This window comes from Podarcis erhardii (genome assembly GCF_964252035.2).
Source record: "Podarcis erhardii genome assembly, chromosome: 18".
NCBI lineage: Eukaryota > Metazoa > Chordata > Lepidosauria > Squamata > Lacertidae > Podarcis > Podarcis erhardii.
In genome coordinates, this window is record NC_138516.1 from 5,059,358 (window position 1) to 5,086,869 (window position 27,512).

The window sequence follows — 27,512 nt, forward strand, 5'->3', positions numbered from 1 at the left end:
CGCCTGGGGCTCTGTCCCGAGGAAGGGGGTGGGGGAGTGGGAGGGGAGAGCAATGCAGGCCCGCGAAACGCAAGGGAGTGGAAGAGCGTTTTCCGTCTCGGCTTCTGCCTCCTGCTCCAGTGTCGCGAAACGGAACAAGGGAACGAGCAGCAGCAGTAGCATCCAACGCAGCGCTGGTCCGGACGGGCTCATTTCCAATGGTGGTGCCTCTGGAACCCTTTCACTGTTGCTTGGATTTCAGGGACAGTCTCTGCACCAACCTGTAAAGTAGACTGAAGTGCTGGGGGGGGCAGGGATGGGGGGCACACAAGCAGAGAGAGAAACAGACAGTGAGTGGGTGGCTCTGTATCTTCAAGATGAATGCTGAAACGGGCAGAGGGGATGGGAGAAGTGTTTTCGAATCTGGCAGGCTACAGCCACATCTGCAACAGCGGTACCTTGAAAGAGGAGCATGTCTGTTGCGCCACAATGAAACGTCCTATGGGAGGTGCAAGGCTTTCTTTGCTATACCTCAATTCCCCACCCTTGGCCAGCCCACCCACCCATATCAAGTTAGGGAGACGGCTTCGGGTGGATCACACCCATTGTCTCAAAAACCTGATTTGTATGCCAGGATCTGGAGCACTGTGAAAGTGGTTCCATAAGGCCAATGGGAATCTACACTTGTTTTTTCTTTCTCTGGCACCCCACCCCAAAGCAAAACAATGCCTGGCAAATCGAAAATGGAGGGGAGTTTTTAAAAAGCCATTTGATATAGAAGAGTCAGGGGAGAATAATCTGTTCAGAGTTTAAAATTCTCCTCGGTTAAGTCTCACTCCTATTTACACCGTGCACACAACCCAAAATTTGTTCTGTGCATGAAATGAAATGAAATTGACGGGATGGACAAAAAATGTAGCCCCTGAATAGTTTTCCTTTCTGTCTGCAAGTATTCAAGTTTCCTTGCAAATGTGAGGATTGGAAAGGTTAAAAAGGACTCTGTCCACATTAACCTGGCTTAATGAACCGCTAACAGATAGCCTCCATCATGAAAAGGCATGGAAACCAGCACCTATTAAGAGGTGGAGGCAAAACTCAAAAATGTGGCAAAAGAAGCTTCTGAATAGACTTTGCCCCAACTCAGACAAGCCCTGGGGAGAAGAGAAAGCAGCTGCCTTGATTTCCTGCTGAAATGTGCTTGAGAGGCCACCACGGTCTATTGCACACTCACCTGGACAGCAACATAGGCTACCCCGAGATAGGCAGCAATGCAGAGAGCCAAGAGGAGATCAAAGATGGCAGGTTTGACCCTGGAAAACAAGCCAAGTTTAGACGTGCGCACATTATGGAGTCCCTTAAAGCGCACACTTCATGCCCTCCTGCACTACTTCCACAGAAATCGGTGGATTACAAAGTGAATGAGTAACAGGAATACAAAGTCACCCTTTGAAGAGGGGAATGTTTTCTACTCCGCCAGAGCTGCTCATGTTCAGGTGGGTCCTACTCAGAAAGGCCCGTATCAGCTCCTCTCCCAGGGCGCCCTCCCCTCTTCTCCCTCTGGAAAAAAGAGTGTCCAATTTGCAGTGTCTGCCCCTCCCCACACGTTCTCCTATGAAATGTGCTCAGGGTCAGGTACACCACCAGTCTGAGAAGGCTTGCTTCTGGCCCCTCTCTGTTGGGTGGGAAGCAGATGGTGCATGGCAGGGGGCACCCAGCCCCGTCTGCTGGATTTAACCCCTATTTAACCCCTTCTGCAACCTGCTGGCTGGGGATGATGCCATCGCAGGCCATAACATCTGGCGAGTCCCAAGTTAGAGAAGGCTGCCTTGATAGGTTGGAAACACAGAGTTAGAGTGTGTAAGAGAGAGAGGAGAATAATGGCTGGGCAGGAAGGAGGAAACCTCAGAGCCTGTGTATTCAAAGCAGGGCAATGCCAGCACCGCAAGGTGGGAGAAAAGGCTGGCCACATTCCTGGGCAAGAGCCCAAGAGGAATCTGCACAGAACATTTCCCAATTCTTTCTGTGGGGTAACAGGTTGATATTAAGATTTCTTCCTCCCCACCCCACACAGGCCAAGCCCTAGAACACAGGCCTTTGAGGGGGGCCTCTGATCTCAGGGCAAAGAAATACAAAACAAGGTTGCCTGCACTTACCTATAAGCATTCATTACTTGCTTCAACTGGTCGTAGAAAACAAACTCGGGGTCCCTGCATGGGGTTTAGAAAAAGAGGGGCGCCGAATTAACTTGTTAATGTTTTTAAAACAGTTGTGCCTTTGAAAGTCACAACACAACACAGTAAGCTGTAGAAATACATGGGGGCGCCTTATGTACAGAGTCTGATCTAGCTCATCCTAAATACTAATACAGTGGTACCTTGGGTTACATATGCTTCAGGTTACATACGCTTCAGGTTACAGACTCCGCTAACCCAGAAATAGTGCTTCAGGTTAAGAACTTTGCTTCCGGATGAGAACAGAAATCGTGCTCTAGCAGTGGCTGCAAACGCCGGCAGCATTAAGATAAATTCAACAGTATAAATAAGTTTTGATGGATGTAGTAATGGAAAACCGATCGGTATAGTTTTTGTAAAATATGCAGGAATTTATGATATGCAGAATGAACCATGGAAAGAGAAGGGAAGTCATTGATATCTTAAGCATGTAAAATGTTTATCTGAAATTGTAAAACAGAAAATTTAATAAAAATCATATTTAAAAGGCATGGCACACAAGGAGAAAAGAACAGAAGGGAGGAGGAAAGAGCAGTCTGAAGCCAGAGTTATTAAAGTTCCCCTTCTTCTACCACGGTTAAGAGCAGCAGCTCCCCACCGATGTCCGTGGCAGTTCTGGGTCTCCTGTCCCTGATAATGAGCTCCTCCCCCCCCCCCCACCCCTGGAAGCATTCGTCCTCCATAGACAAGACCCAGGGTGACCAGTCTGGGACGCCACAGCAGATTCTGTCGCACCGTCTGAGTCTTGAGGGCAGTTGGAATCCTCGGAGGAGGAGGATGGGAGCTTGGTGGGGCTGGTTGCCTGTTCCTCCCCAGGAGCACTTTTCCTCTCGGGTCAGATCCAGCAGAGCTGGCAATGGGGAGCAAGGCAGCTCTAGCCGCACAGCTCTTCCCTCAGGCAGCTTAGTTAGATTACAGTGGTACCTCGGGTTAAGTACTTAATTCGTTCCGGAGGTCCATTCTTACCCTGAAACTGTTCTTAACCTGAGGTACCACTTTAGCTAATGGGGCCTTCCCTCTGCTGCTGTGCTGCCATTGCGCAATTTCTGTTCTCATCCTGAAGCAAAGTTCTTAAACCGAGGTACTATTTGTGGGTTAGCAGAGTCTGTAACCTGAAGCGTCTGTAACCCGAGGTACCACTGTACTCTGTTACCCCAAAGCTCCTACACCTCTTGGTAGTTTGTGTAGGAATACCTGTTGAGTGCTAGATGCACAGATGTTGGTTCAGTCACACACCTTGTAAGAGAGCAAGCTTTGTTTCCTGCTACTCCAGAGGGGAGAACCTGAACCAGTGGATTCAAACACAATGAAAGGGGATTCCAGCTTAATATTAGGAATAACTTTCCGAGGGTTAAGAGCTGTTGGACAGTGGAACAGAAAAGCTCGGAAGATGGTGGTGGCCTTTCCTTCATGGGAGGATTTTAAGCACAGGTTGGATGGCCATCTGCCAAGAATTCACTAGCTAGGACTCCTGCATTGAAGGGGTTGGCCTAGATGCCCTTGGCAATTTCAAACATTCATTTCAATTCATTATAAATCATTTCCCATTACTCTCTTACCTTGTTACATGTCCATGCCATGCTTTTCTAAGGGAGTGACGAATACAGTGGTGCCTCGCAAGACGAAAAGAATCCGTTCCGCGAGTCTCTTCGTCTAGCGGTTTTTTCGTCTTGCGAAGCAACCCTATTAGCGGCTTAGCGGATTAGCGCTATTAGCGGCAAAGCGGCTTAGAAAAAAAGGGGGGGGGAGCGGAAAAAAACCGCAAGACGTTTTCGTCTTGCGAAGCAAGTCCATGGGGAAATTCGTCTTGCGAAGCGCCTCGAAAACGGAAAACCCTTTCGTCTAGCGGGTTTTCCGTCTTGCGGGGCACCACTGTACTGATTTTTGTAAGCCACTCTCAAAGCTTTTCTGGCTAAAGAGCAGAGTATAAATGCCATCAATAAATAAGAAACCAGCTGGGCCCTGAACCAGGACCACCCATTCTTTCCTGGAGTTGCTTTTTACTAGGCCGCCTCTCTGTGCCACCCTGTCTCTAACCATATCAACAAGGGTGTGTGTGTGTGTGTGTGTGTGGATATTGAGGGCAGCTAACAGCACAAAAGAGCACCAGAGCAGGACAGGAAAAAGAGTACCAGAGCAGCCCTGCTCTTACCGCTTGTCTGCCTTCACGTGATGCTGCTTGACGTCTTTCAGGTAGCGGCTCATGTAATATTCCAGAGTGTTGATGAAAGTGCTGTCTTTGTCGACCAGCTGAGCGGCCCTTGGTTGACTGGTGAGCCAGTCCATCACAGACTCCATCTGTTCCTGCTGGATCTGCTGCAGAGGCAAGGGGGTGGGGAAGGGAGAGAGGCAGTCGGTCTGCTCATAGAATCATAGAATCCTAGAGTTGGAAGAGACCCCAAGGGCCATTGAGTCCAACCCCCTGCCAAGCAGGAAACACCATCAGAGCACTCCTGACATATGGTTGTCAAGCCTCTGCTTAAAGACCTCCAAAGAAGGAGACTCCACCACACTCCTTGGCAGCAAATTCCACTGTCAAACAGCTCTTACTGTCAGGAAGTTCTTCCTAATGTTTAGGTGGAATCTTCTTTCTTGTAGTTTGGAGCCATTGCTCCGTGTCCGCTTCTCTGGAGCAGCAGAAAACAACCTTTCTCCCTCCTCTATGTGACATCCTTTTATATATTTGAACATGGCTATCATATCACCCCTTAACCTCCTCTTCTCCAGGCTAAACATGCCCAGCTCCCTTAGCCGTTCCTCATAAGGCATCGTTTCCAGGCCTTTGACCATTTTGGTTGCCCTCCTCTGGACCCGTTCCAGTTTGTCCGTGTCCTTCTTGAACTGTGGTGCCCAGAACTGGACACAGTACTCCAGGTGAGGTCTGACCAGAGCAGAATACAGTGGCACTATTACTTCCCTTGATCTAGATGCTATACTCCTATTGATGCAGCCCAGAATTGCATTGGCTTTTTAAGCTGCCGCGTCACACTGTTGGCTCATGTCAAGTTTGCTCTGCAGGTTAAAACCCACACCACCCTCAGGCTTCCCCTTGCCCTGTGGGGAAGAGACCCCACTAGCTAGACATGCTTACCATCTGTTCTGTGAAGATCTGGAGGTCAACAGGTACTCCCTAGAGGAACAGATACAGTGGAAAGTTTTCATCTATAAAGCACATTGGGAATTTTAGGCATCCTGCTACCTTTTTGGTTTTTGAAGGCAGCCCCTGCTCACGGGCTTTCAGTGCAAGAGACACAACCCGAAAGGGGAGAAGGACGGGGAGGGTAGAGAAAAACAAGCACGCTCAGGCACCAATTCTTAAAGTTATGTGATGTGGGAGCGAGGTGCTCCCCGTTTCCTAATTTTGTTAGCAGCAATGAATGAATACCAACCGCAAATAAAGGTAAAGGTAAAGGGACCCCTGACCATTAGGTCCAGTCGTGACCGACTCTGGGGTTGCGGCGCTCATCTCGCTTTATGGGCCGAGGGAGCCGGCGTACAGCTTCCGGGCAAACCAGAGCAGCGCACGGAAATGCCGTTTACCTTCCCGCCGGAGTGGTACCTATTTATCTACTTGCACTTTTTGTGCTTTTGAACTGCTATGTGGGCAGGAGCAGGGACCGAGCAACGGGAGCTCACCCCGTTGCGGGGATTCGAAACCACAGCCCTAGGCTCTGTGGTTCAACCCACAGCGCCACCCGCGTCCCTACCAACCGCAAATAGTGTTAGGCAAACCTGGCAGCGTCAAGGTTTTTGGCCTTGATCGCTAAATACAAGTCAAACAAGTGTGCTAAATTAGACCACTCCCTAGGAAAACAGAACAAAAAATTCCAGGGCAAATCACCCAATTCAAAATTTTCGGGGAAAGCACACGTCACTGCTCATGCTATAAGTGCAAGATCATGTGAGGCACTCCTGACCCTGGGTTTCAAGCCAGGCAGGCATGGCTTCTTCCAGAATAGCCTTTCTGAACAACCCTCAATGGTCAGTTCAGTGGCAGCTGAGCACACTTAATCCATGTTGTGCTGTCTTGGGTTGGGTTTTTCTGGTCCCTCATTAGGGCTCCCCCCTCCCCGCGAGCATAAAATTTCTTTTGCTCCCCATGGAGAATGCTAATATTCCCTCCTTGTTTCTCAAGAGCCTTGTTTTGGCAACATGCTCCTCGTAACTCAGCACCTGAGTGTGATGTTAGTGTATCTGATAATCACCACCAAGAACAGGGATGGTTTAGGGGAGGAAAGGAACCAAATGGAGCTGGTCTTTCAGAATGGCCCCGTTGCCCCTTCTTTCCAGCCCAGTCAAGTGGCAGCTAACAGCTAACAGTTGATAAGAGTGGGCCCTGCTGCCCTATCAGCCCCTCGGCTGCAATCGGTGGAATGGCTGCTAACAGATCTGGGAGGGGGAGAGTCAAATGAGGAAATGTGATGGGGCCACACTGAGCCTCTTCCTCTGCTGTGGCTGGCGAAAACTGCCTGGGGGAGAGCAGATGTAGAGAAAAACCCTCACCTTTTCTGTTAGGTTGTAGATAACCCGCGTCAAAGCCTCCACAACAATGCGGGTGTTGCGGGTTAGAATTTTGGGGTCGACCCGTGCCCTGCAAAGGGGAAAGGCAACAGCGGTGTCAAGAACATATTTTCTTGGGAGGAAGGGAGAGCAGGCATTTGAACGACCGCCTACCAAGTTTCTCATTTGGGCCCCGTGTCATGCAGTCTTCTGCCAGCAGTCCCACCTGAGAACATATTTTCTTGGGAGGAAGGGAGAGCAGGCATTTGAACGACCGCCTACCAAGTTTCTCATTTGAGCCCCGTGTCATGCAGTCTTCTGCCAGCAGTCCCACCTGAGAACATATTTTCTTGGGAGGAAGGGAGAGCAGGCATTTGAACGACCGCCTACCAAGTTTCTCATTTGGGCCCCGTGTCATGCAGTCTTCTGCCAGCAGTCCCACCTGAGCCCGACGTCTTTAAAAAGGGACAACCAGCCCATGGTCCTCATAAACGTGGAAGGGAGCATGCAAACCAATGTCATCCCTCAAAAAAAGGGAGCAAGGGCCATATGACACAGTTCATACAGCTGGCTATCCCACCCCCCACCTTGACAGCAAGCCAATCTGGAGATGATGAAGCCTTGGGGTAGAATTCTGGGGGAGATACTCCCAAGTGCAGTGGTAACTTTCAAGAACTGATGGCTGGCTGTGCCTTTTTTCCTCCTCCCTTTCCAACCCTTTCCCCTTTCGGCAAGGAACCATTTCAGATAACCAGGTGGCTGGGAAGGGTGCGCATGCTGCATTTTAAAAAAATGCTCCTCCACATTAAGAATGCTATATATTGATTGAGGGACGCGGGTGGTGCTGTGGGTTAAACCACAGAGCCTAGGACTTGCCGATCAGAAGGTTGGCGGTTCGAATCCCCACAATGACGGGGTGAGCTCCTGTTGCTCGGTCCCTGCTCCTGCCAACCTAGCAGTTCGAAAGGACGTCAAAGTGCAAGTAGATACATAGGTACCGCTCCGGCAGGAAGGTAAACGGCATTTCCATGTGCTGCTCTGGTTCACCAGAAGCGGCTTAGTCCTGCTGGCCACATGACCCGGAAGCTGTACGCCGGCTCCCTCGGCCAATAAAGTGAGATGAGCGCCACAACCCCAGAGTCGGCCACGACTGGACTTAATGGTCAGGGGTCCCTTTACCTTTATATATTGATTGATAATCTGGTTGTTAAAAATTTTTTCTCTCTCTCTCTCTATATATACAGTGGTACCTCGGGTTAAGTACTTAATTCGTTCCGGAGGTCCATTCTTAACCTGAAACTGCTCTTAACCTGAGGTACCACTTTAGCTAATGGGACCTCCTGCTGCTGTGGCGCCGGAGCACGATTTCTGTTCTCATCCTGAAGCAAAGTTCTTAACCCGAGGTACTATTTCTGGGTTAGCGGAGTTTGTAACCTGAAGCGTATGTAACCCGAGATACCAGTGTATATATATGAATGCAAGTATAGCCCTGCTGGATGTGGTAAATGGCCCATTTGGTCCAGCTGCCTGTTTTCGCAGTGGCCAACCAGATGCCCCAACGGGAAATCTGCAAGCAGGACCCAAACACAAGAGCATTCTTGCCTCCTGCTGTTTCTAACAACTGTTATTCAGAAGCATTATTGCCTCCAACCACGGTCTAACTCTCTTTTAAAGCCGTCCAAGTTGGTGTCCCTCCCTGCCTGCTGTGGGAGGGAGTTCCACAGTTTAACTATGTGCTATGTGTTAACTATGCACAGTAGGAAAGCTAGGACACCAATAAGAATTGATAATTACATGCAGGGCGTTTGCCACCCCAAACTGGTGTTAACAACAAGAAGAAGAGTTTGGATTTGCTATCCCGCTTTATCACTACCCGAAGGAGTCTCAAAGCGGCTCACATTCTCCTTTCCCTTCCTGCCCCACAGCAAACACTCTGTGAGGTGAGTGGGGCTGAGAGACTTCAAATAAGTGTGACTGGCCCAAGGTCACCCAGCAGCTGCATGTGGAGGAGCGGGGAAGCGAACCTGGTTCCCAAGTTTACAAGTCTATCGCTCTTAACCACTACCCTGCAGGTGTTGCTGGACTACAACATCCCATCATCCCTGTTGGGTGCTGGTGCTGACAGCGGGTTGAGTCCCAACAACATCCAGAGGGCCAGCATGGCTTCCCCACCCCTACTTCATATCAAGACTGAGGGCCAAACTGGAAGTCACCACTGGCACACTTTTCACACACAACGGAGGGCATGCTACTGGACTTGCGCAAGGAATTCCGGTTCCAGAAAAACATACAAAGCTTTTCATACAAAATGCCTCTACACCCACCCACTGCTACGTTGCAGCGAGGCGGGGAGGGAGACAGAGACAGAAAGAGAAAAGATAGGAAAGCCTAAGCCTGCCCTGCCAGGTCATAAGAGCATTCAGACATGCAGGCTCTTTGCCTCCCAGCCAGAATTCGTGGGATTCGTGTTTAGAAGACGTGGCAAAAGCTTATGTGGTTTAAGAAAGGGGAAATGGCTACACTTCCCCCTGCATAACTTTTGTCTGCCAACAGGTAATATTAAGTCTCCGCTGCTAAATGCAATCTCACATGTTCAGCTCCTGAGCCAAGTGGCAGCCCTCCAAGTCTATGCCCTATGGAATGGCTGTAAGCTTAATGACAGAACACCTGCTGTGCCAGCAAAAGGATCCAGGTTCAAACCCTGAATCTCCAGTTAGGGCTGGGGAGAAAGGTAAAAAGGTAAAGGACCCCTGGACGGTTCAGTCCAGTTGAAGGTGACTATGGGGTTGCGGCGCTCATCTCGCTTTCAGGCAGAGGGAGCCGGAGTTTGTCCACAGACAGCTTTCCGGGTCATGTGGCCAGCAGGACTAAACCGCTCCTGGCGCAACAGGACACTGTGACAGAAACCAGAGCGCATGGAAACGCTGTTTACCTTCCTGCCAGAGCAGTACCTACTTATTTACTTGCACTGGTGTGATTTCGAACTGCTAGGTTGGCAGGAGCAGGAACAGAGCAACGGGAGCTTACTCCATTACGGGGATTAGAACAGCCGGCCTTCTGATTGGCAAGCCCAAGAGGCTCAGCGGTTTAGATCACAGTGCCACCCACATCCTTGCTGGGAAAGGGCTCCAGTCTGAACCCCTGGAGAGCTACTGCCAGCCAGTGTGGGCAATGGTGAGTTAATGGGCCAAAATGGTTTGACTCAGTGAGAGGCAGCTTCACGTTCCCTAATGAGTTCAAGGTTCGTTTTCTGATAATGATCCTCAGCTCATACGTGCAAGCAGACCAGCATTTGAAAGCTACCGCCATCCCCTGCCAGCCCTTATTGCAGCCTCCTCACCCAGCGGCTGACCTCACGTCCATGATGCTCTTGCGCAGGCCGTCTCGGTGGCTCTCGAGGTGGGAGACGGTGAAGGCTGGGAGGCGTCGGATGGCAAAGCGCTCATGCTCCCAGGCCAGCATGTCTTCTGCGAGGTTGATTTTCTTGTGCACCATGGAGAACCTCACCTCTGGGAACTGGCTGGAAACCACCTGGGAGAGAAGTCACCAGAAAGAGAGGGGTGAGGAGGCGCCAAGCAACTCGCCTCCGGGGCACAGTTAGCAACTCCCTCGCAACCCTGCTTTGCTTAAAAAAGGGTCTGCGCCTTTGCCATGCTGCGCAACCCCAATCCTTCAAGAAAGGGGAAGAGTAGTAATAGTAGTAATAGTAGTAGTAATAATAATAATTTATTTATACCCCACCCAGCTGGTTGGGTTTTCCCAGCCGCTCTGGGCGGCTTCCAAGAAGAAGAAGAAGAAGAAGAAGAAGAAGAAGAAGAAGAAGAAGAAGAAGAAGAAGAAGAAGAAGAAGAGTTTGGATTTGATATCCCGCCTTTCACTCCCTTTAAGGAGTCTCAAAGCGGCTAACAATCTCCTTTCCCTTCCTCCCCCACAACAAACACTCTGTGAGGTGAGTGGGGCTGAGAGACTTCAAAGAAGTGTGACTGGCCCAAGGTCACCCAGCAGCTGCATGTGGAGGAGCGGAGACGCGAACCCGGTTCCCCAGATTACGAGACTACCGCTCTTAACCACTACACCACACTGGCTTCCAACAAAGATTAAACATACATTCAAACACCAGTCATTAAAAACATCCCTAAAACAGGGCTCAGTGAGAGAGGGTCTGCTTTTCATCTCCAGCTAGGACCAGGAGAGGCTCCCTGCCTGACACCCTGGAGAGACACTGCCACTCAGTATGGACGATGCTGAGCTAGATGGACCAATGGACTATTTTAAAACAGTCATGAGTGAAGTGAAGGCACAAGACTGGGGGTTGGTCATCAGGTGAGCTGCGCACAGGTGAGCTGCAAGCAAGCTGCCGGCTAGCCCTGTGGAGCCTCCTTTTATTGAGACAAATATGCAAACCAGGCAGATACATTTTGGGCTGTGACCTTTACACATCTTCCGGTCCCGAGATCGTGGGGTGGCACAAAGTTATTTTGGCACCTGTTTCCACCGCGTCATTTTCCCCTTGCACAGTGTATGACGAAGGAGACAAAAGGTCTCAGGGACAAAGGTTACAGACAGGACACCGCAGACTGCTGAGACCACAAAAGGTCAGACAGAAGGAAACGATGTTCAGACAGCTGTGGCTTGTCTGGGGGGGGGGAGTATGCTACGCACCCCAGGGTCACACGTGCAGGCAGACTGTGACTGCCTGCTGGTGGGGAGTGTGCTCCCTCCGGACCCCACTGCCCACTCCGCGATATCCCTACACATGAGGACTAGAATCTTACTTCAATTTTTAAAGGAAAGGACCGTGCCTCAGCGGCAGAGCACCCGCTTCACATTCAGCTTTCAGGTTCAGTCCTCTGCATCTTCAGGTAGGGATGGGAACTGTCCCCTGCCTGAAACCCTGTAGTTGCCAAGTCACCTTCATAGGTAGCGTGCACTGCAGTAGTCCAAGTGGCGGATAACCAGAACATGGACCACTCTGGTGAGACAGGGCACAGGCAGGTAGGGTATCAGCCGGTGTACCCAATGCAGCTGGTAGACAGCTGCCCTGGACACAGAACTGACCTGTGCCTCCATGACTCCCAGGCTGTGCACCTGGTCCTTTAGGTGGGCAGTTACCCCTACAGGACTGCGGAGCCCTCCACACCTGTGTCCCCCAGAAACAGTAATTCTGCAGTAAGGACAGCTGCCTTATTTCCTCCAGAAAAGGGGGAAGAGGCATCCATATTAGCCGGAGCACAGTGGGATGCGCTGCCAGGGAGGCACACTGAGTGTTCAACTGCTGCTGCCCACCCATCTTGCCCAACACAAGCCAGCCTGACCCCCTTTGTTTACCAGCTCCAGCTCCTTCAGAAAAGCATGCTGAAGGGTCCCCTCTTTTGGAGGCTTCGAGACGTGTAGGTGGAGACTGTTCCCTCTCCCCAGAGTGTCCAGACAGAGTACGAAGGCCACGTTGTCCTGCAGCAAACTGGAATCTGAAATAAGGGACAGTCAGGGATATGAAATGGCCATTATCCTACAAAGAGTTATGGGGTGGGGAAGGAGGTGGAAGAGACACCCTTTGCATGCTCTTAATGCAACATGAAAAACCACAGATTGTCAGCTAAGACCAGGGATAAAAGGTAAAGGGACCCCTGACCATTAGGTCCAGTCGTGACCGACTCTGGGGTTGTGGCGCTCATCTAGCTTTATTGGCCAAGGGAGCCGGCATACAGCTTCCGGGTCATGTGGCCAGCAGGAGTAAGCCGCTTCTGGTGAACCAGAGCAGCGCAAGGAAACGCCGTTTACCTTCCCGCCGGAGTGGTACCTATTTATCTACTTGCACTTTGACATGCTTTCGAACTGCTAGGTTGGCAGGAGCAGGGACCGAGCAACGGGAGCTCACCCCATTTCGGGGATTCAAACCGCCGACCTTCTGATCAGCAAGTCCTAGGCTCTGTGGTTTAACCCACAGCGCCACCCGCGTCCCTTAAGACCAGGGATAGTCACAAGCTATTTATTGAGAGCTACACGCTCCCATTTCTAAAAGTGAGAAAGTTAGGCCCATGGCTTCCCAGTCATCCTCCTGATGCCTCCTCTCCCCTCCTGGCCAACTCATAAGCCAGGTCTTGCACCTGGCCGTAGAACAATAAGCCTGCAGCACCTGTGTGATCCAAGTTGTCTTCCAGCCACCGCTTGGTCCCTTGATAGTTAAACTTGCCACCTCCAGATGCAAAGAACAGCAGATTATACCTGGGGGGCAGAGAGAAGGGTCAGGCTTACATTCTGGCCATTGCACACCCGCTTTGGGCAAAAGGCCTCCCAGAAGAGAAATTCGACTTACCCAGCATGTGTCCGTTTGTATGTGTAGAGGCGAGAGAACAGCCTGGCCAGTTCCAGGAGCATGGCGACCCCACTGCCGTTGGAGTCGGCGCCATGGGAGAGCCACTGGAGGGGAGGAAAGGATATCCAATATTAAGGGCAACTCTGGGTTTGCGGACAGGAAAGTGGGGACAGGAAGCAAGCCAGATCCTTGCAGAGCAAGCCAAGGCATTGCCACACATTGCAGCCAGCAGGAAGCTGGAATTTTTTTGCCACTGAATGGCGCAACAGCCACCAACATCTGCAGCTTGTTTTTAAAAACAGAACGGCTGTGATCCACAAAAGGGAAGGCCAGCCGGGTGCTGAGGACAGCCAAGGTGGGAGGGCAGCTTGCCTTCCAGCCCTGCTTGTGAGCTCCCTCCTCAAAAACACATGAGACGTAACCGGCCGTGTTCTTAGATAAATAAGATATACATTTCACAGTATCAAATTGTAAATTTCAACAGAAGTTAACTCATAAAGTTCAACAAACAAACAAAGCAGAAGACCCAGTGGATCAGATCATTCTATAGTCAGTTCATGCATAAGGTCTGCCCAAATTTAAAGGAGCTGTTAGTGTATAACAATGTAGGTGGCTTGCGTAAGTGAGCCATGCTGCATTATACAGAAAGGCCAAAGCAAGCATGGGGCAACAGCCGACAGAAACTTACCGGTGCCACTCCAAAAGAGTCGTAGTGAGCGACTACTACAATAGTAGGCAAGTCCTCTCCTCCCAGACCGGTCAGCCGACCCTAGCAAGGGGAGCAGGGGAAGAATCATGACATCAAGGCCATTTCTGCCGCTGTGTCAATGCAAGACACCACACATCCCCTCTGCCTCCTCATGAAATCTAGGGAATTGTAGAGTTGGAAGGTATCATGAGGGTCATCTAGTCCAAACCCTGCAATGTAGGAATCGCAGCTAAAGCATCCTTGACCATCCAACCTCTGCTTAAAAACCTCCAATGAAGTCCATCACCTTCCAAGGGAGTCTGTTCCATTGTGAAACAGCTCTTACAGTATTATTACTATTGTAAATCACTTTCTAAACACCTTCAGAATCTCTGCTGTAAATCATTTCTGAACACTTCCAAAATCCCTACACCGACTTCTCGTCTGCTCCCTTATCCAGCGTAGGCTCCTTGGTTTGGTTTTGGGTTTTTTGTTCCTTCCCAGTCCTTGTTACCTATGCCCATTGCTCATGACCTTTACTCCTGGAGTTCCACAAGCCTCGACCGTCCAAAGGTCTCCAGCTCCACCCAAAGACTCACGTATCACCTCTTAAACTCCGAACTGCCTCCCTCCTCCTTTCAAATCTCTCCTCACACCTTTTCGGCAAAGCCTTTGGCACTGCTGCCCATACCACTTTGTGCCCTGTCACAACCTGCCAGCCTGTAACCAGGCCCATGCAGATGCATTGCTTTCATTAATAATTCAGAAGAGTTTTTCAGGGGGAAGCCCCATAATAATATCATGGCAGTGTACAAGACAAATGGCAAACAAGGAATCTTATTAATTCTCTAAGGATGCTTGGCGGAAACAAACAAACCAGTAATAACATGCAAGGATTAGATATTCTTTCTCTGCCTTATTTCCTGCCTCCACTTCCCTTGCATTTCCTTGTCACCCCTATGTCAAAATTTAGACTTTAAACTCCTCCAGAAAGAGGCCTGTCTGCTTCTAATCAGCAGAAGCATGATGCACACTGATTGAACAATAATTTTAGTAAAATGATTTTTTTAAAAAGCAGGGTTAAGAGTCAGGCTTGTGAAAAGTAGTTAAGACTAGACTCTGGGAACCTGTACTCTTGGCTTGGTAGCCCAAAACAAGTGCCTCCTTGGCCCTAGCAAATATGCCCCAGCTCTTCCTGAGTTTGCAAAGTTACATTTGTGCCCATTTTATTTAACAAAAAGCACGCACCATTTTCACTGTGGTGTTTTGTTTTTTGTTTTTTTAAAAAAAACAACTCTAAGCAGCTTACAATAAATATTAAAGATTATCAATTTTAAAAAGTAAAAAAAAAAATCAAAAATAACTAAAATCAACAGCAAAAAGATTAAAGCACGTCAACATTCGTGTATCTGGACAGACTTGCCTAAAAAGAAAAATAAATGTTTTAAGCAGACACATAAAAGTGTACAGCAAAGGTGCCCACCTGAGGTCTATGGGCAAGGAGTTCCAAAGTGCAGGTGCCACCATACTAAATGAATGATTTCTTACAAGGGCAGAATGAGCACTTACTGTGGCACCTGTAACAGTGCCAGCTCTGCAGGTCGACGCAGTTGAGTGGGCACATACATGGTTAAGGCAAACTTGCAGGTAAACTGGGCCCAGGCAGTTACTGTGTACCAAAAGTAAATGTTAAGAATTCTGCTCATATTGATCCAGAGCAAAATAAACTTAGCACGTTGTAGGATTCCCATACAAAATAGACCAGAGGCAATTAACATTTCATCCAGCAGAGCTTTACTGCTACTGAAGGCAAATGAGCATAATGGTCACAAATTCAATGCATTCAGGATTGGCCCTGTCCATAAGGAATCCAGTTGCAGCAGAGTTAACCTAAATTTACAATAACTCATAATAAGACTAAAACTAAGCACTTAAGCATACTATGTACAGAGCACCACACCAGAAGGAAAGAAGGACAGAATGTGAAACTCAGGCTCCTTCTGGCCTATTATTATAGTCAGCATGACCTTGGGTGAAAGAGATAACAGGACCAGTTTAAACCAGCTGTTCAGCTTCTCTGAAGGTATAAACCGAACATCAGGAACCTTTTGCTTGTTTCTAGGCAGAACAGAAGCCTGCTTGTTAGCTAGAAACTTCAGTTTGTATCACGCAGAGAAGCTTCCAGATCCCTCTTGAATCAATTAGAATAGACAAGATCTCTGCACTTTAGACCTTCTGCACCAAGAAATGCAAACTGACAGTAACACCTTGAAGTTGGCCTGGCAGGATTATGGCAACCAGTGCAGACTTGGTTTTGGTTGGCTTGCTTGCTGGTTTATTAAATTTGTACACTGACCTTCAACGAAAGATCACAGGGCGGTTCAGCCCTCTGAGCAGAAGTGTTACAAGCTGATAGGGTCTCTCACTCCTATCAGCAACTGCGCTGCAGCACTCTGCCCTAACTACAGTTTCTGGGACAAACGCAATAGAAGCCCCGCACAGTGCATTACGGTAATCCAACCTTGGAGCCAGTATGCCAGGAAGTGCTCCCAAACTCACCTCCACACTGGTGATGAGCCAGTCACTGACTGCTTTGCTCTGAGCCCCACTGGTCACCATCTGGAAGCCGTTGGCAGTTGCTGTGTGTAAAAGTACTAGGAAGAAAACAGGGGCATGAAGATAAGAGGTCACAGCTACACTTTGCCTTCATTCACAACAGTATCAGAAACCTTGCAAATTGCTCCCCGTATAGAAGACACACATGGATTTGAGCCGGCACGCTTTATATATTCTGGACAGTCTTTTCTATCCACGGTCAAGGTTTGCCTCTTTATATTTAACATAAATATTCAAAATATAACAGGAATTGGGTTCATGTGTACATTTCTGAGCACAATTCAAAGCGTTGGTGCTGACCTTTAAAGCCCTAAACAGACTCTGCCCTGTAGACCTGAAGGAGCGCCTCCACCCCCATCGTCCAGCCCGGACACTGAGGTCCAGCTCCGAGGGCCTTCTGGCAGTTCCCTCACTGTGAGGTTACAGGGAAGCAGGCAGAGGGTCTTCTCGGTAGTCGCGCCCGCCCTGTGGAACGCCCTCCCACCAGATGTCAAGGAAATAAACAACTATCTGACTTTTAGAAGACATCTGAAGGCAGCCCTGTTTGGGGAAGTTTTTAATGTTTGATTGTGTTTTTTATATTCTGTTGGGAGCCGCCCAGAGTGTCTGGGGAATCGCAGCCAGATGGGCAGGGTATAAATAATAACATTATTATTAATAATAATTATGAATTTCAATGGCTCTGTTCTGAGTAAAGCTTAGCTGGAAACAACCCATTGCCTCAGGCTTCTTCATGATGTAACCATGTAATCCTATGCCTGTCTAATAAAAAACAAATCCTACTGAGTCCCATTGTGTTTAATCCCAGATAAGGGGGTATAGTATTCTAGAGCTGGATCTTTCCCAACACCTGCCAAGTTTTTTTTAATGATCTCTCTCTTATACCAGTAGCAAAGCCTGTTGGATCTATTTGGAGTTGTTGTTCCAAATACGAGGTGCCACCTCTGAAAAGGCCCTTGGAAGATGGTCTTAAAGGGAGGCAACCCCTGAAGCTAATCCCAGCTATTTTTTTGAAAGAGGCCTACCTTCAGCAGCTGAAGCCGAGCCTTGCGACGCAGAAGCCGCCTGCGTTTGCTCGTAGATTGAGAGGAGATCGTCATCTTCCTCAGCAAAGTAGACCGGCACAATGGTTTCCATCGCCAGCATTTCTGGCTCAATCTCCATGAATTGCTGAGGAGGAGCAGATAAAAGACTCAGTGACTTGCAGAGGTGGACTCCGCTCACCCTCCGGACCTCACTTGGAGGAGGCACACAAAGAAGGTCCTCAGAGGATGATCTCGGGGTCCAGGTAGAAGCCATAATATCGGCTTGATTACGGGTGGCATAAGGATTTCTGGAATTAAGCAGGGGAGGCGGTTTCAGCACGTTGAAGCACAGTTATGAATGTAAGGCAGGGGCCTCAAAGGGATGCTTACCCTGATGACATCCTGAGGCACCGAATACATGTTCTGTGGCAGGATGATGACCACGGCACCAGCTGACTGGCGAAGCGCCTTCTGGTACTGTTCGTAGGAGAAGTCCACCAGCCGCATCATCACGCAGCGGCGGCTCAAGACATCCGCCTCGACTGTGCGAGCCTCTGTATTTAGCACGGCGTTCCGAGTGCCTGTCAAAAGCAGAGAAAAGGGGCCTAGTACATCGCCATGAAGGTACTTTAGATCCACAGATATGAGGCCTCCCCATGTCCTAAAAAGAGAATGTGAATGCTTAATTGCCTGTTTCCTCCTCCCTCCTAATCTGTTCCGTTTCTCTCGTGTCTTTTTTGGAATTTTAAGTTTGTGGACAGAGACTGTGCCTTTTTAGGGGAGTGGAGTGATTACTAAGCTGCTCTGAGAGTCTTCACTGGCTGGAGAATGGGATTTTGTTTTTAAAAAGGTCTTTAAATAAATCAATAACACCACCTCCCCAACCCTTTAAGGTCAATTCTCCGGTTGTGTAGTATTGACTACGAAGGGCTGGTACCATCAGGAACGTTCAGTGATCAGTTCTGAAGATGCTTTGCCAACGTTGGCAGGTGTAGATCTTGCCAAGAGAGAAGAGTTGAAAAAGCTTAGTAGAAACCACGCAGTGGGAATGCCACATGCCTTTGTTGTTGGGGCTCACGCCATGAACTGCCAACTCCCAAACTCACCGTGTGACATGATTTGGAAAGGAAGTGAGCCGTGACAGCATGTGAGCCGCAACTCTTGTGTAGAGCTACAATTTAATGCACAGCTTCTCCACCCGCTGTGACTGGGGTGCATTTTGACGCCAAAGCAATTTTATCTGTACGATTTTATTTTAAACTACTTTAATAACTGCACTGCCTTTTTTTTTATTGCAATTTGCATACTTGCTTATTTTAATGTTTCACTTTTGGGTCTATTACACCAAATCACACAGGGTGGTAAAAAGAAAAAGTTATAGTAGCAGCAGCAGCAGTTTCAAAAAGTTCTCTCCAAACCATGCAGAAAGGCAGTAAAATGACAAATGCAATTCAGTGTAAGCGAGTGTAAAATGACGCACGTTGGGCCAAAAATTCCTAACTTCACATATACGCTAACAGGGTCTGACCTGGTGGTTACTGACCAGGAAAGACATCTTGGGGCCATGGTGGATAGCTCGATGAAAATGTCGACCCAGTGTGCGGCAGCTGTGAAAAAGGTGAATTCCATGTTAGGGATCATTAAGAAAGGGACTGGAAATAAAACGACTACTACAATAATGCCATTATACAAATCTACAGTGAGACCACACTTGCAATACTGCTGTACAGTTCTGGTTGCCTCACTTTGGAAAGGTTACTACAGAGCTGGAAGAGATCCAGAAAAGGGGAACCAAAACCATCAAGGGACTGGAGCAACTCTCCCGTGGAAAGGTTACAACATCTGGGACTCATTAGCTTAGAAAAAAAGGCAGGTAAGTGGGCGGAGAACATGATAAGAGGTTATGAGTTGTGTGGAGGAAGTAGATTCTGAATACGATAACTTGGGGGCATGCAATGAAGCTGAAGCATGGAAGGTTCAGGACAGACAAAAGGAAAACCTTTGTCACACAGGGCATAAACTGTGGCTACCAACCTTACTGTATGCTTGTGAAACATGGACCACTTATAAACGACATCTCCAACTCCTTGAAACATTTCATCAATGGTAAAATTCCATTCAATTTTACAGATACTTGGGAAGACAGGCGAACCAACGCCAGTGTACTAGAAGAAGCAAAGATCACCAGTGTGGAACCAATGATTCTTCAACATCAAGTTTGTTGGACTGGTTATGTTGTCCAGATGCCTGATTAACATCTTCCAAAGCGACTACTCTATTCCGAACTTAAAAATGGAAAGCGTAACGCTGGTGGTCAACAAAAGAGATTTAAAGACTCTCTCAAGGTAAATCTAAAAAAATGTAGTATAAACACTAACAACTGGGAAACACTGGCCTGCAAGTGCTCCAATTGGAGAACAGCCTTTACCAAAGGTGTCATGGGCTTTGAAGACGCTCGAAATCAGAACAAAAGGGAGAAACGTGCTAAGAGGAAGGCACGTTTGGCAAACCCTCACCACGACCAACTCCCACCCAGACACCTATGTCCCCACTGTGGAAGGATGTGTGGATCCAGAATTGGCCTCCACAGTCACTTACAGATTCACTGTTAAGACCGTGCTTATGAAAGACAATCTTACTCGGCTATGAGGTATTGCCAAATAAGAAGAAGAAACAACAACTATGGAATTCACAACCACAATGGCTACCAACTTAGACGGCTTTAAAAAGGGGATCATAAAATTCATGCAGGATAAATCTATCAATAGTTACTTGATGGCTATATATTACTTTCAGAATTAAGAGGCAGCATATGCCTTTGAAAGCTAGTTGCTAGGTTTCACAAGTAGTTAAGTGCTTGATTGACATCTGACTGATAAACGGGAGAAGAGAATGCTTGACTAGAGGGGTCTCTGGCCTGATTCAGCAGGACTCTTTTTGTTTGGGGGTGGGGAGAAGCAAATAGGTGTCCACCTTTCACCTGTAGGGAGCAGGAATATTGTCTTTAGATTGGAAGAGTAGTGGACGATTCCGTTACAGCTCACCAGTTACTTAATCCAGGCTGTGCAGTAAAAAAATATGTGTAGGATGCTAACTTTGTGAGACATGTTTTCAAGAATGAGAAACAAGGCAAAATATCTAGGTACCACTGAGGGCTCTGCAGCTGTCGTTGAAATCTTCCCTCCAAAATTTCCCCCAGATTATAGCTCATTTTTGGTGTCTGCTCATTGCCACTCAGCGTACCTGTTGTGAGTGGTTGTGGAAATGTACAGTTGGTTCCCTAGTGCCATCACAGTGAACCCTTTTAATCCTATTGCAACTTATTTGCACAGCAGTTTGACAATATACCATATTTTTTGCTCTATAAGACTCACTTTTTCCCTCCTAAAAAGTAAGGGGAAATGTGTGTGCGAATGCAGGCTGCGCAGCTATCCCAGAAGCCAGAACAGCAAGAGGGATTGCTGCTTTCACTGCGCAGCGATCCCTCTTGCTGTTCTGGCTTCTGAGATTCAGATTATTATTTTTCTTGTTTTCCTCCTCCAAAAACTAGGTGCGTCTTATAGAGCGAAAAATACGGTAATTGTAAAAAAAAACAACAACACCAAAAAAACCAACCCAAAAATCTCCAGCTGTCTCCTTGACAATCCTCAAACAGGAAGGGGGTGTCAGCCAGTGACAAAACACGTGCTTTTTCATGCATAGGGTCCCAGGTTGAATCCTGACACCTCCCATTAAAAGGAACAAACCTCTGTCCAGAGCCCTGTTCTAAGCTATAGGCCAGAGACCACTGAGATAAATGGACTGGTAGCATGACTCAATATGAAGCAGCATCACACACCCATGAGTGTTAAAACCCTGCCTGTCATCGTCCCTCTCCAAAGGCTCTCCCTCCCTTGCAGATCCTCACAGAGCAGCTGCATGAAACCGGGCACTTGCTTCCAAGACTGGTGGTCTTAGCTAAATAAAGCAACCAAGATGGCTGGGAACCTTTACAGCAGCCCCAGTAAGAAGTCGGTTACACACTGTGAGAAGTGAGTGACTGGAGAGGGGAAATAACACATGAGCCTGGAAAGCTACACCTGCTGCGTGGAAATACGTTCTGACCAGAGCAGCTGCTTAGCCTGTAAAAGTGGGTGCAGAAAATACCAATTGCTGCCTTTTACAGGACAAGTGTGTCTTTAATAGTAAGTTACAGATAGGTAGCCGTGTTGGTCTGCCATAGTCAAAACAAAACAAATTCCTTCCAGTAGCACCTTAAAGACCAACTAAGTCAGTTCTTGGTATGAGCTTTCGTGTGCATGCACACTTCTTCAGATACATCTGAAGAAGTGTGCATGCACACGAAAGCTCATACAACTAAGCTCATACAACTAAGCTCATACAACTAAGTCAGTTCTTGGTATGAGCTTTCGTGTGCATGCACACTTCTTCAGATACATCTGAAGAAGTGTGCATGCACACGAAAGCTCATACCAAGAACTGACTTATTTGGTCTTTAAGGTGCTACTGGAAGGAATTTGTTTTGTTTTAATAGTAAGGAGTTCAAAGGGAGGCTCTAGTTTCTCCTGGCAGGTCGGGCAGGAGCTGAACTTATGAAGGGAAGCACCGTGGGGAGACTTCATAACTGCTGCCCTACTGTGCCCAAAGATGTCTATAAAGCCACAGGACAGAAATTTGGAGTGGGCGGGACAAGTTAAAAGGACAGCTGATCTTACTCTGCTCCCATACCAAGCAATATATATTACTATTATTCTAGCTCTCACGCACATAGTGTGCTCACCTACCTGTACACAGCCCTATGAAGTGGAAGTGCAGCAGAGACGTTTCCATAAAATCTTAGCACTACAATTCCAATCAGCCCCAACCAGCATGAACAAAGAATCTGGGATGATGTGAGTCGCAGCTCAACAACATCTAAAGGCCACACTTGTGTGTTCCTGTCACCGCCCAATTAGCTGAGCAGACTGCTGCTTTCCTATATTTAAAGGTATTTCTTGTTTTCATGCTTACCAAAAAGAAAAAAAGAAAAAAGCAGGCATTCTTAGAAAAGGCATGTCGTCTTGTCTGCCTCTCACACACAGGACAGAATGCCTATTTGAAGTCAGCACCTGCTACAACATATGCATGTGTCACCCAAGAGCAAGGAAAAATACTTGCCCTTCCTTCAGAAGGATTTCTTCACACCCAAATTTTCAACACAACCCTAGGCTTGATTGCACAGAAGCAAGCCCACTTAGTTCAATGAGGCCTTACTCTTTCGCAAGAGTGGTTTTGGATTGCAGCCTTAGTCAATTAATCATTTAGAACTCAGGTGACTAATCCTCTAAGGCTGAAATCCTGTTCTTGCTTATCTCTGCGCCAGTTACATTCAACAGAGCAGGCTTTACTTCTGAACGGACTTGCACAGAATTGGGGTGCAGTTTTTTTTAAACTGCAAGTTTCAACTGCGGGTTTTTCTTAAACTTCCCTAATGCAGAGTGGTACAGTTCAGCATTACATGCATGCATGCATACATAAATCTCTAAATTTACATATGGGAGACTTTACAGGATTAGTATTATATTCTTTATTACAATGCTTGCAAAAATAAATGCCCATACGAAGCACTGCTATATTCTTACACCACCTTGCATCTACAGGCAGGGCTGGGAATGACCCTGGCCTGCAATGCTGGACAGCTCTTGTATAAGGCCAAGTCCTGTTCCTAATAAGTTGTAGCATTACAGGGTCTTATAAATATTAATTACATCTTTTGACTCGCTACACAGCACAGAGAATTTGGGTGGTGACTTGAGAGGACTGCAACCAAAATGTAGCCACAGAAAAACAAGAGGGAGGTGTTTGCATGCTGTGGAGAACAAGTTTTGCCGAAACAGAAGAAGGAAAACTAAGTCACTCAGGGATAGATCAACTGGTAAAGTATGAAACTCTTAATCTCAGGGTTGTGTGTTCAAGCCCCATGTTGGGCAAAGATGCCTACATTATAGGGGGATGGACTAGTCCAACTCTACAATTCTAAGCGGAGGTAATTTTAATCTGTTTTGGTATTATAACTGTTTGCATGTTTTGAAAGTATGATTGCAATTTCTTCTTAATTTTATTCTTTTACCCTTTTTGTAAACTGATTTGAGGGTTTGTTGGGGGTTTTTTACAATCAAGCGGTGCACAAATTTTACAAAACAAAAATAAATGTTGACTTGTCAGTTGGAAGAGGAAAAAAGAGGGCTGGTGGCAGAGTTCTGCTGCAGGAGAGTACGGCTGGCTAGAAACCTTTAAGCAGGAGAACTCCCTTATCAGGAAATCAGAGCACACTGCACGGTTTCATCATTGTATATTGCTACACGCACACTGTTAAAACTGATCCACCTACATTATTTAAATACAAAACACAAATGCAGGGAGCTGTCCTATACTAAGTCAGACTACCTGCATTGCCCCTCCCTGGCCATTCTACCACTAAGCCATGGTTTAGTTTCAGCTTAGCGTATCATCTGAAGAGAGCTTTGTCGGATAGCTCTTACCTGACAAACCACAGGCTGTGAGCCATAGAAGCAGCAATCGGTGCAGAATGCTGCAGCACGGTTGCTGACCGGAGCGAGGCCTTGCCAGCATGTAACACTTGTGCTCGGAGATCTGAACTCATTGCCAATTTGCTACCACGCCAAGTTCAAGATTAACACATTACGATTAGCAGCTAAGGACCAGTTTACCTACAAGATTGTCTTACCCTACGTACCCAGATGACTGATTCCATCAATGGAGTTGGATCCGCTACAGCTGTCACATAACGCCCATTCCACACTTGTAAGAATGAGATCATTTACTGCGGCAGCACCTACACTTTGGAACTCCCTGCCGATTGAGAACAAGCAGCTGCCTTCATTGTACACATTGGAGCGCCTGATAAAAACATCCCTGCTTAGACAAGCCTACCCACATGCTTAGACAGTTGAGGTAATTTTAATCTGCTTTAGCATTTTAACTTTTTTATGTTTTGAAGTACAACTGTGATCCTCCTCTTGATTTTATTGTTTTATCTTTTTGCAAACCGCTGAGAGATATATTTTTTTTACCATCAAGCAGTGTATACATTTCATGCACCTCCACAGAAACAATGCAAACACTAAATACCACAATCTCCTATTTCTACAATAACATGCTTAATCTAACACTATGTATGCGTAAAGTTTTAAAAAGTTTAAATTTATTATAATCATTTATTAAAATTGTATCCCACCCTTTCTTCAAAGATCCCAGGGCAGCTCAAAACGGAAAAATTGTATTTTAATTATTGCTCTCCCCCGCCACATGGTTTTGAGTAGCTCTTGTTTCTACCTTTTGAATCCCTGTCAGCAGAAAAGTGGGGTATAAATAATAATAATATGTTGGACCGTGGTTCCCACTAATAATAATAACAAATAATATGTTGGGGCAGTGGTTCACACTAATAATAAAATAATAAATAAGAATATGTTGGGGCAGTGGTTCCCACTTTGGGGGGGGTCTGCATTACCCACCCAAGGGGGCCCGTGGCACATAGCAAAAACTACCACAGAGACATCTGGCGGTTCCCTCATTGCGAAAAGTGAGGTTACAGGGAACCAGACAGAGGAACCAGACAGGGAACCAGCCTTCTCGGTGGTGGCGCCCGCCCTGTGGAACACCCTCCCTTCAGACGTGAAGGAAATAAGCAGCTATCTTCTCTTTAAAAGACATCTGAAGGCAGCTCTGTTCAGGGAAGTTTTTAATATTTAATGCTGTACTGTTTTTAACACTTGATTGGGAGCCAACCAGAGTGGCTGGGGAAACTCAGCCAGATGGGCGGAGTATAAATAAGAATAAGAATAAGAATCAAAATCAAAATCACTGAAGTTAAGGGGGCTGTCAGCACGTGGATTCCCCCCCCCAAAGGATCCTGGGAACTGTAGTTCTGTGAGTGTGAGGAGAAAACTACAGTTCCTTGGTGTGATAGGAATTTTATGGTCTTAGATATATGGCCATGTTCATAACCGCACACACATAGATCAACACAGGAAGGCCAACCTGGAACCATTTTGATTCCTAAACTGACCAAATCCTTTCTCTGCAAGGTTAAACTGGAAAAGCCTCCCCATTGTCTCTTTCTTCACAAATCCTGTCTTAAGGACACATTTAAGATAGGAATAAGGTGTGAGCCTGTGACCTGGCCCAGGAAATCAGTATTTTACCACTACAAAAGAATGGCCAGGCTCCTCAGGTAATCCAATCAAGTAACCTGCTAGACGGGAGATAAAGAGGAGAAAAACATTTAAATTTCTGAATTTAATTGTATCTGAAGAAGTGTGCATGCACACGAAAGCTCATACCAAGAACTGACTTAGTTGGTCTTTAAGGTGCTACTGGAAGGAATTTGTTTTGTTTTGACTATGGCAGACCAACACGGCTACCTATCTGTAATTTAAATTTCTGTGATGTAGGTGGGATGTATCTGAGGGGTGGTCTTAGGTTACACCCCTTCTGTGATGCATGCATAATGTTTCTGGATCTTGATCTACAGGAGGGGAATTTCAAAAGTCTTTATAAGCCCTTGCACAGCAATTTGGGGGGGGGGGTCCTTTTGTACATATTTTATGGGCTAATAGCCGTAAATAAATAAATAAATAAATTTGGGGGGGGTCCTCCTCCTCTCCTGCGGGTGAGGGGAGCACCCTGTTGCAACAGTTCAATAAAGCAGTGTTTCCCAACCTTGGGCCTCCAGCTGTTTTTGAACTACAATTCCCATCATCCCTGACCACTGGTCTTGCTAGCTAGGGATGATGGGAGTTGTAGTCCAAAAACAGCTGGAGGCCCAAGGTTGGGAAACACTGGTTTAAAGATCCAGCTTACTAGCTGCTTTGCTTCTCAATATTCTCTGTTATTTTCTCCTACCAATAGGGAACCCATGTAAGGACTCTATATGGGCTCTCGGATACCCCATAAGGGGGAAAAAGGGCATATTTTTTATTTACAACATTGGAAACTCTGTACTTGTGTAGCGGGGATATTGGGGGGGGTGTCGGGGGTTATTTAAGCGCCTCATGAGAGGCGGAGGGGGGGTGGGGAGAGCGTCGTCGTCTCCTTCCCTGTCAGCGCCGCCGCCCCCCGAACCCCCCGCCCGAACCCCCTTTGGCTGACTGACCGTAGGGCTGCCCCCCGAGCTCGTACTGCTGCATGCGGTAGACGGTGAACTCGTGGGCGGCCGAGGCCGGAGGCGGGCCCAGCAGCAGCAGCAGGACGGCCGGCACCACCAGCAGGAAGCTGAGCGGCAGGCACGAGGCCTTCAGCAGCACCGAGCCCAGCACCTCCTCGCCGGCCTCCTCCAGCATGACGGCGGCGAGAGCGACCGTGAGGCGAGAAGGAAGGAAGGAGGAAAAGGAGGCGCTTCTTCGCCTCAGCGCATCGCCTCAGAAACAGCGCGCGCGAGAGGCACGCTGGGAAATGGAGTCCGCCGCCGCCGCCGCAAGGAGCGCCGGGAAATAGGCGCCTGCTAGGCGACTCGGCTTCTAATAGGCTAGGGCCGCAAGGCACGCTGGGAAATGGAGGCCGCCGCTTCCTCACAGTAAACTCGGCTGTCCTAAGGCCGGAACCGCAAGGCACGCTGGGAAATGGAGGCCGCCGCCGCTTCCTCACAGTAAACTCGGCATGTTCACAACCCGAAGGAGGAGGAGGAGGCGCTTCTTCGCCTCAGCACATCGCCTCAGAAACTGCGCGCGCGCGAGGCACGCTGGGAAATGGAGTCCGCCGCCGCCGCAAGGAGCGCCGGGAAATAGGCGCCTGATAGGCGACTCGGCTTTTAATAGGCTAGGGCCGCAAGGCACGCTGGGAAATGGAGGCCGCCGCTTCCTCACAGTAAACTCGGCATGTTCACAACCCGAAGGAGGAGGAGGAGGCGCTTCTTCGCCTCAGCACATCGCCTCAGAAACAGCGCGCGCGAGAGGCACGCTGGGAAATGGAGTCCGCCGCCGCCGCCGCCAGGAGCGCCGGGAAATAGGAGTTGAAGGCGCCTGATAGGCGACTCGGCTTTTAATAGGCTAGGGCCGCAAGGCACGCTGGGAAATGGAGGCCGACGCTTCCCCACAGTTTACTCGGCTGTCCTAAGGCCGGAACCGCAAGGCACGCTGGGAAATTGAGTCCGCCGC

General features: G+C 48.0%; 1 protein-coding gene across 5 annotated transcripts; it reads right to left on the bottom strand.

Moving 5' to 3' along the window:
• On the bottom strand, positions 1–26,754 carry NCLN (nicalin). 5 transcript variants are annotated; one of them, XM_081846225.1, is made up of 15 exons: positions 26,513–26,754; positions 17,746–17,936; positions 17,356–17,500; positions 16,274–16,368; positions 13,715–13,795; positions 13,027–13,130; positions 12,847–12,935; positions 12,039–12,178; positions 10,063–10,241; positions 6,714–6,801; positions 5,302–5,340; positions 4,363–4,523; positions 2,133–2,186; positions 1,211–1,289; positions 1–280 (listed from the first exon to the last, which is right to left on the bottom strand). In XM_081846225.1, the coding sequence occupies exons 1-15, from the start codon at positions 26,697–26,699 to the stop codon at positions 221–223; spliced, it is 1,692 nt and encodes a 563-aa protein (XP_081702351.1). In that variant the 5' UTR covers positions 26,700–26,754; the 3' UTR covers positions 1–220. The 5 variants fall into 5 exon arrangements, with proteins under 5 accessions (XP_081702351.1, XP_081702349.1, XP_081702350.1 ...); XM_081846223.1 differs by having other exon boundaries at positions 10,051–10,241; XM_081846224.1 differs by having other exon boundaries at positions 4,363–4,526; positions 26,513–26,752.
• Positions 26,755–27,512: the final 758 nt, after the last annotated feature.

What these genes read in the sequence shown, in the direction of transcription:
- NCLN (XM_081846222.1), bottom strand. Translation starts at nt 26,699, where the DNA reads ATGCTGGAGGAGGCCGGCGAGGAGGTGCTGGGCTCGGTGCTGCTGAAG. An exon ending in TACAAACGGACACATGCTGG is followed by an intron (nt 12,936 to 13,026) that starts GTAAGTCGAATT and finishes TCTGCCCCCCAG; the next exon opens with GTATAATCTGCTGTTCTTTG. An exon ending in TCTACAACCTAACAGAAAAG is followed by an intron (nt 5,341 to 6,713) that starts GTGAGGGTTTTT and finishes CTGTTCCTCTAG; the next exon opens with GGAGTACCTGTTGACCTCCA.